Source organism: Ursus maritimus, unplaced genomic scaffold (assembly GCF_017311325.1).
Source record: "Ursus maritimus isolate PB19 unplaced genomic scaffold, ASM1731132v1 scaffold_21, whole genome shotgun sequence".
NCBI lineage: Eukaryota > Metazoa > Chordata > Mammalia > Carnivora > Ursidae > Ursus > Ursus maritimus.
Genome location: NW_024424564.1, coordinates 7,060,906 through 7,068,283, shown reverse-complemented (window position 1 = coordinate 7,068,283; position 7,378 = coordinate 7,060,906). Strand labels below are relative to the sequence as shown.

The 7,378-nt window shown below is 36.9% G+C and overlaps 1 protein-coding gene across 1 annotated transcript in view; it reads right to left on the bottom strand.

Moving 5' to 3' along the window:
* Positions 1 to 598: 598 nt before the first annotated feature.
* Positions 599 to 7,378, bottom strand: part of XPOT (exportin for tRNA) — a 40,742-nt gene continuing 33,962 nt past the window's right edge. The window contains exons 23-25 of the mRNA XM_040637220.1: positions 6,254 to 6,325; positions 4,176 to 4,232; positions 599 to 1,211 (exon numbers count right to left, since the gene is read on the bottom strand). Of these exons, the coding sequence (XP_040493154.1) occupies positions 1,185 to 1,211; positions 4,176 to 4,232; positions 6,254 to 6,325 (156 nt within the window). The 3' untranslated portion in view covers positions 599 to 1,184. The remainder of the gene's footprint in view (positions 1,212 to 4,175; positions 4,233 to 6,253; positions 6,326 to 7,378) is intronic.

Sequence of the window (7,378 nt, the reverse complement as noted above, 5' to 3'; positions counted from 1 at the left end):
TTACTTGAGCTTTTAGAATTGAATCTTAAGTGACTGTAGTAATTTTATTCCTTCCTTCCTTCCTTTCTCCCTCTATCTTTAAATTCAATTAACATATAATGTATTCTTTGTTTCAGGGGTACAGGTCTGTGATTCATCAGTATAATACCCAGTGTTCATTACAACATATACCCTCCCCAATGACTGTAGTAACGTAATTCTGCTGTTCAGTTTATCCCTCCTTTCTTATTTTCCTAACACTACTTACTGATACTATTATTTTTCCTCTTGCTTGCTTGCAGAGTCATGGATAAAAACGGGGAAAAGTACTTCTAGTAACTAAATGGGCAGCTATTTCTAAGCATCAACACATAAGTACAGTGTCCTAAGTAAATCCAATAAAAGAGGGGAAAATTGGATTTTAAATTCTTAATATATTGAAATAGGCGTTTTAAAGCATTTTAAAAAGAATGTAAGAGAACTAAGTTGCATGTAACCTTTTGGGAGCACAGATAAATCATCTATAAGCTTATATGTGCAATTCTTTAAATGGGAAATCAGGGAGAGATGAGAAAATAAGACTGAAGTATTTATAATAATAATGCCAAAAAAGACCTGGTAGATTTCACTACGTAAAATTTATTTTTATTTTATTTTTTTATAAAAAGTGTGTAACACCGGTACCTACTCTTAAATCAGTTAATTTATGAAACCATTCTCTTTTGTAGAACACACATTGGCATCGAAACAGTTTAAAGAAATGTAATGGCTATCTACAAAACATTAGTTTTGAATTGTTGTATCCCCCCCATTTTTTGAGACGGCATACGTAAAAGAAAATTAAAATTTTCAAACATTTTATATTTAGCAATTGAAAAAAAAGTACACAGTTTTCTTGCTATGGTCTTTATAAAGGATTTAACGTTTCAAGTAAAAAAAAAAAAAGGTACTAGGATAACCGTGCTGTATCTTTTAACAGCATTTTTATACAGAACAATTTGAACTGGCATGCAAGCAACTTCTTTTGTTGTCACATACCTGTATTCAGAGAAAATTACACCCATTTTACAGAAAAATCCCAATACATATACTGCAATAAGCTTAAAGCAATGTTAAAAAGACCAGTGTGAATGGCACACAAAACCGCTTCTTTATAAATTAACTGGAATTCCTGACCATAAAGTCGGCGCAGGGAGATCCAGTCCTTAGGGCTTTGCTCTCTGGAAGAATACCTGTAAGTAAAGTATTAGTACAATTAGTACTGATGTCAGAAGATACCACTTTTCACCTGAAGGATGGCTCCAAGTCAGTAAGTGCCAGTCACTCTTTTGTTAAATATAATCAATATTTAGAACATTTCACATATTGCATAAATCCACACATGGTACAAGAACTTTCTATTCTGGACAATTTGATAAAATCTGCAGATAACTTATGTTGACATTAGTTATCTAGTGTCACTAGTGAAAATATGGTTATTAACTCTAATGTGATGAGAATGCAAGTGGTCAGAGGAGAACATGCTCTTTATACCTTCTGTTGACTGGTACACTGTCATAGCTAACACTGGGAAATTAAATTTTGAGGAAGAAGAAACAAATCAAAGCTAAAGATAGCAGCTGTTTTCCTTTAAGGAATTTACCATTTATTTGACTATTAAAAAAACACTTGCAATTCAACATTTGAGACTATGAATGAATAAGCTAGATGTTGTGCTGGGGACAGGTCCAGTATTACAAACTACCTTCCATAGTTAGGCACATGTTTTTTGTCATTGTTGTTGTTTTTAAATAAAGATTTCATTTCTTTTTTAAAGATTTTTTTATTTATTTATGTGACAGAGATAGAGACAGCCAGCGAGAGAGGGAACACAAGCAGGGGGAGTGGGAGAGGGAGAAGCAGGCTCCCAGCTGAGGAGCCCGATGTGGGACTCGATCCCGGTACACCAGGATCACGCCCTGAGCCAAAGGCAGACGCTTAACAACTGCGCTACCCAGGCGCCCCTAAAGATTTCATTTTTAAGTAATCTCTGCACCCAATGTGGGGCATGAACTCAGGATCCCAAGGTTAAGCCAGCCAGGCGCCCCCATAGTTAGGTACATGTTAAGTGAGCACTGGAAAGACCACTGGCAATAAACTCAGCAAGGACTGTATTGATCATTGTATCCTTAGCACCTAGTAGATTAGGCATTCATTTAACAAATAATCTACTGACTAAGTGAAGAGAAGAATGATCACTACATGAGCAAAACAAAGCCTTACAAAGAGGCCATGCTTGAGGCAAGCCTAAAGGAATGGGTAGAATTCATAAAGGAGGTTGCTAATAAGGCAGAATTTTTGAAGAACAGCAAGAATAGCAAGACAATTCTGGCAAAAGAAACCAGAAAGGCAGTCTGAGATCAGAATATGAAAAAACAAACCAACCAACCCTGGATGTCAAATTAAGAATATGAACTTATTTTTAGTCGACAATATAGGTTTATGAAGAGTGTAAGGGGAATGAAGGGGAATGAATTTCAGAGGACTGTTCAGGGTTTTCCAACAGCTCAGCTCGGCTACAAGGGAAGGGATACTGGCGTGAGAGAACCCAAACCCACGCCAGAGTAGCAGCAGAGGAGAAAGCGAGTTCGGAGTGAGGAGAGAATCTGGAAGATCTCAGGACCAATCACTTCTAAAGAGAGTAGGCACAAAAGAAGGAACTTCGCTTTTCCCAACAACAGTGCTATTCTGGAGATAATGCTCACACTGAAAAAAAGTCGGGCTTGGGAGGAAGACTTTTCATAAACGCAGCTGGATGAATTACTACGTTTGGAGCACAAGCCTGCTACACTGTTCCCGGATCTGCGGTACAGAAACCTTTAATAGAGTTACAACGTCTGTGAGTCCTTCCACGCAGGGGGATCACTTACTGAACAGCCGTTACCTCCACAGGCGCCTTCCTTTTATAGGGAGATGGGATTGGGAGGCTTCCTAACGATCAACAGTAACTGCTAATATTCTTCTCACAAACTCCTGTCAGCTTAAGCTCACAAACTACTAACAGGGAAAAAACTGACGAGGAAAGTTGTTACAGAAGCAAAGTCAAAGCACGACACACTTATTTCCTCAGCAAAGGCCCTGACTTATGAATTCTATTGAATGCCCTGGACAAGTAGTCATTCATTAAGTCACCTGCTACCAATATATTCAGCATCGTGTTTTGTCCTCAAATTTGCTGAATGAAGGTAACAGAAACAAAGAAAAGCTCTTCATACTGTCACACTGAAATTTTATTTTCAGAGCACGAGCTCTTTATCGGCAAGAACAGTAACTCATATGGTTATCTGCAGCAGTTAGCATAGTACCTGTTACAGAAAATGCCATCACGGAGTAATGAATGACTAACTGGGTGAGAGCAAGATGGTTCTGCCTCAGGATTTAAACTGTAAATATGAATACCAAATAAACGTTTGGTACTTCTTGCCAACTTGGGGAGTTTTTTAAAAAATTCACTCAATTTGTGGGGTGCCTGGGTGGCTCAGTCGGTTAAGCATCCAACTCTTGGTTTCTGCTCAGGTCATGGTCTCAGGGTTGTGAGATCCAGCCCGCATTAGGCTCCATGCTAAGTGGAGTCTGCTGAAGATTCTTGCCGCCACCCCCCTACTCCTCCCCCACGTGCTCTCTCTCTCAAATAAAATCTTTAAAGAAAAAATTCACTCAATTTATGATTGTAAAAAGAGCCCTGACTGCCAAATCTGAGGATTCTTTCTGTCCCTTTTACACTTCAGAAGTTTCAAAAATAGGATATAACCAAGTAACTCATACTTCTGTTTTTATATTTTTAGCTCCTTTCTTTCAACTCAATATGGGCACATGTTCTTAAACATTACTTGTTGTCTCAACCCTGTAGTTCCTATTTAATTACATCACAAACTGTAAAAGGAAACTGGTATTTTCATAGTATGTTCAAGCATGTACAGTGTGCTTACTTCACTTTTCATGATCTTTTCTAAGAACTCAGTTGAAAGGGGCTTTAGAGAAAACTCTGAAGTATAACATCTGTAACTACAGATTTTTAGAAGGTTTTAAAAGACATCCCAAATAAGTAATAACTGGTAAGACTACAGTATGACACAGTATCCTGTAATATGTATTCTCTTTCTGCTCTAAAGTATTACCTAATTGTACGAAGAAGTGTAAGTATTCCAAATACCTACCTTTAAGTAATTCTTAAAAACTTTAGCATCAGGCTGTTGAAGCGCTTGACAAAACTCCTGAGGGGCCAAGACAGGAGGGAGAAAGAGAATGAATCTAATTGTACTAAATTCAGTGTAATTCAAATCCACAGTTTTCTTTTTGGAATTGTGATTAAAGAAAACATACCTGATCATCTTAACCACCTTTTTTTTTGTATGTACGGTACATTAGCATTAACTATATGCACTGTTGTGCAAAAGAGCTCTAGAACTTTTCACCTTATAAAATTGAAACTATACCCATTGAACATCAATCCCCCCCCCACACACACACTCCAGGCCACCACCATTCTACTTCCTGTTCCTAAGGGTTGGACTACTTTAGATACTTCACACAGGTGGAATTATGCAGTATTTCTCTTTTTGTGCTGGCTTATTTCATTAGCATAATGTCCTCAAGGTTCACTCATGTTGTAGCACGTGACAGGATGTCCTTTAAGGCTGAATAATATTGCACTGTATGTATATACTACATTTTACTTATCCATTCATCTGTCGAAAGGCATTTAAGTTGCTTTAAATCTACAGGAGTAGTACGGTAACTTACCAAAGTCAACTACAACAGCTCCTCACCAAAAAAGGTTCTATGGCATTTTCAAATGTAATACTTGTCAGATATAGGCTACTTTCACTTTTGAGAACATGGCTCTCCTAAACAAGGTTGACTCATGCCTGAGAAGGGAGAATGGGATAAGAACTACATTGCTCTGACTGTTCTCACATAGTAAGAGTGGTAACTGAGCAGAGCTTGACCAAAAGAAAAAGAGGTTAAGTCTCTCTAATAGAATTCTGCAAACAGTGTTGTCAGAAGGCATATGAAAAAGGGAAAACTGGGGATGCTTATCTTTTATAATCAAATTATTAGAAATATAATTTTGCTTTACTTAGCGATCTGGTATATTTCTATTTTTGATGGACATTAAGATCATGTGAGTAATTAGTAATTTATTGCTTTCATTAAAACATTACCTTTCTTATGTAACAAATTATAGCTGAGAAAATTCATTAATACCTTTAAAGATGGTATGGCATGAAATAAGAGATCATAAATTCATTAAAAATGAGTTTTATGATCACTCTTATGCAAGACCTATCCTATTTTTCATTCAATTTTTTCAATGTCTTTCATAAAATAGCATTATAAAACCTTTTTAAGAACACTGTTGGTGAAAAAACAATTCTTAGACTCCAACGAAGAAGAGATCTGTCATCAAAACTTTGATACCTCAATTAGATCTATGTGCTATTGGGCAAGTCTGGGTAACTACATGCCAAAGACATCACTGAATGCCATTAAAAAAATTACTTTGCAATAGTGTAAAAATGTAAGATTGCTTTCCAGATACTTCACAATATAGTTTCAGATTTAAAAATTAAGCATTGATAAGGCATATGTAAAATGAACTACCTAGCACAAATCTTCACAGCAGGTTTGTGTTGTGGTGCCCTTTGGCAGTCCAGGGAAGCCTACTGGACTCTTTTTAGAATGTTTTTTAAAATCTATAATTTAAAATTTATAATCCATGGGATTACAGAGAAAACTTATTATAATGGTTACCAAAAAATATTTTGGTATGTGCTAGAATAACAAGACTTACGGACTCAGATAACAAGGCCTAGTGGTGTATCTTAAGAACTCATAATTTCAGTATCTTAAAGTATAAACAGTATTGAGAGATCCCTGGAACAACTAATGTGACACAAAAACATTTGTGATTTCTATTGGTGACAAAGTCACAGGCAATGCAAATGCTACTGTGATTTGTGATTTGTCACCTACACAATGGTAGGAAGTTAAACTTTTGGTTAAAGGTTAGTGAAAATGAAAATATAATTTTCTCCCATTCAATTTCATATATCCCTGAAGTTTGAACTCTGCGGTCCTGTATACAGCAAAACATCAAGTTGAACGCGGTTTTTCTTTTCTTTCTTTTTTTTTTTTTTGCAGTTTAACTTTCTTGAATCAAAATTTAGATCGAACTACATAGTCATATTTCTTTAATTAAATTAAGAGGAATATCTGCTCTGACAGCTCTTACCTGAATTATTTCTGGAGCTACCTGCAAGGAAGGCAGGTATTCTTGTTGAAGATACTGAACACATTCTGGGCCCTGAAAGTCAAAAGATAATTATAACTGAATTATTTTGATATTAATAATGCATAAAGCGAAATTAGAATGACACATGTATACGTCAAACACAATACAGTATTGTGATTAATAGTCTGGGGGCGCCTGGGTGGCTCAGTTGGTTAAGCAACTGCCTTCAGATTGGGTCATGATCCCGGGGTCCTGGGATTGAGCCCCGTGTCAGTCTTCCTGCTCAGTGGAGAGCCTGCTTCGCCCTCTCCCTCTCCGCTCCCCTTGCTTGTGCTCTCTGTCAAATAAATAAATAAAATCTTAAAAAGAAAAAAAAAAAAGAATACAGTCTGGAGCCAGACTGCTTTGGTTTGAGGCCTGACCCTGGCAAATTTCTGGTAACTTGAGCAGGTTACTTAACTTGAGCCTCAGTTTTCCAATCTGAAAAATGGAATTATTGTGAGGAGTGGATGAGCTAAGAAATGTAAAGCTTTTAGAACAGTGCTTAGCATTCACTACATGTTAACATTACTTAGCATTATATAGTGAAGATTAAACAAATATTCTTCTAAATCAGCGAAGTAACAATGCCAGAGTCTTCCAAACACTGCAAGAAGAAAGCAAACAGAGGTGCACTTGTTCAATCTATCACTGGGTGGATTATGTGGTGTCTGTGGGTACGTGAGGGGAAGCTTTTGGGCAAGTGCTAGGTAGTAACCATCCTGAGAAACTAAAATACAAGCAAGAAAGAACAAAATGATATGTTAAGAGGTAACAGCAAAAAAGTACACCTGCCTTTTTCCGTTCAGGGAACAGGAATTAAAAAGCCACATGAAGAAACCAAGACCGAGAAAGACAGGGTGATTTGCCCAGTGTGCTGTTGATTTCATCTGTACTGAAAAGCAGGTCACCTGATTTCTAAAACCATTACTCTTCTCTGCCATCTTTTAGCACTTCTGGATGCTAAAAATTACAATAGTGTTCTGTTTTTTGTGTTTTGTTTGTTTGTTTGTGTTTTGTAAACTTAGTGGAGGGAAGGCAGAACTATTCTACGAACTAATCCCAAGCCCCTACCCCTTCTCAGAA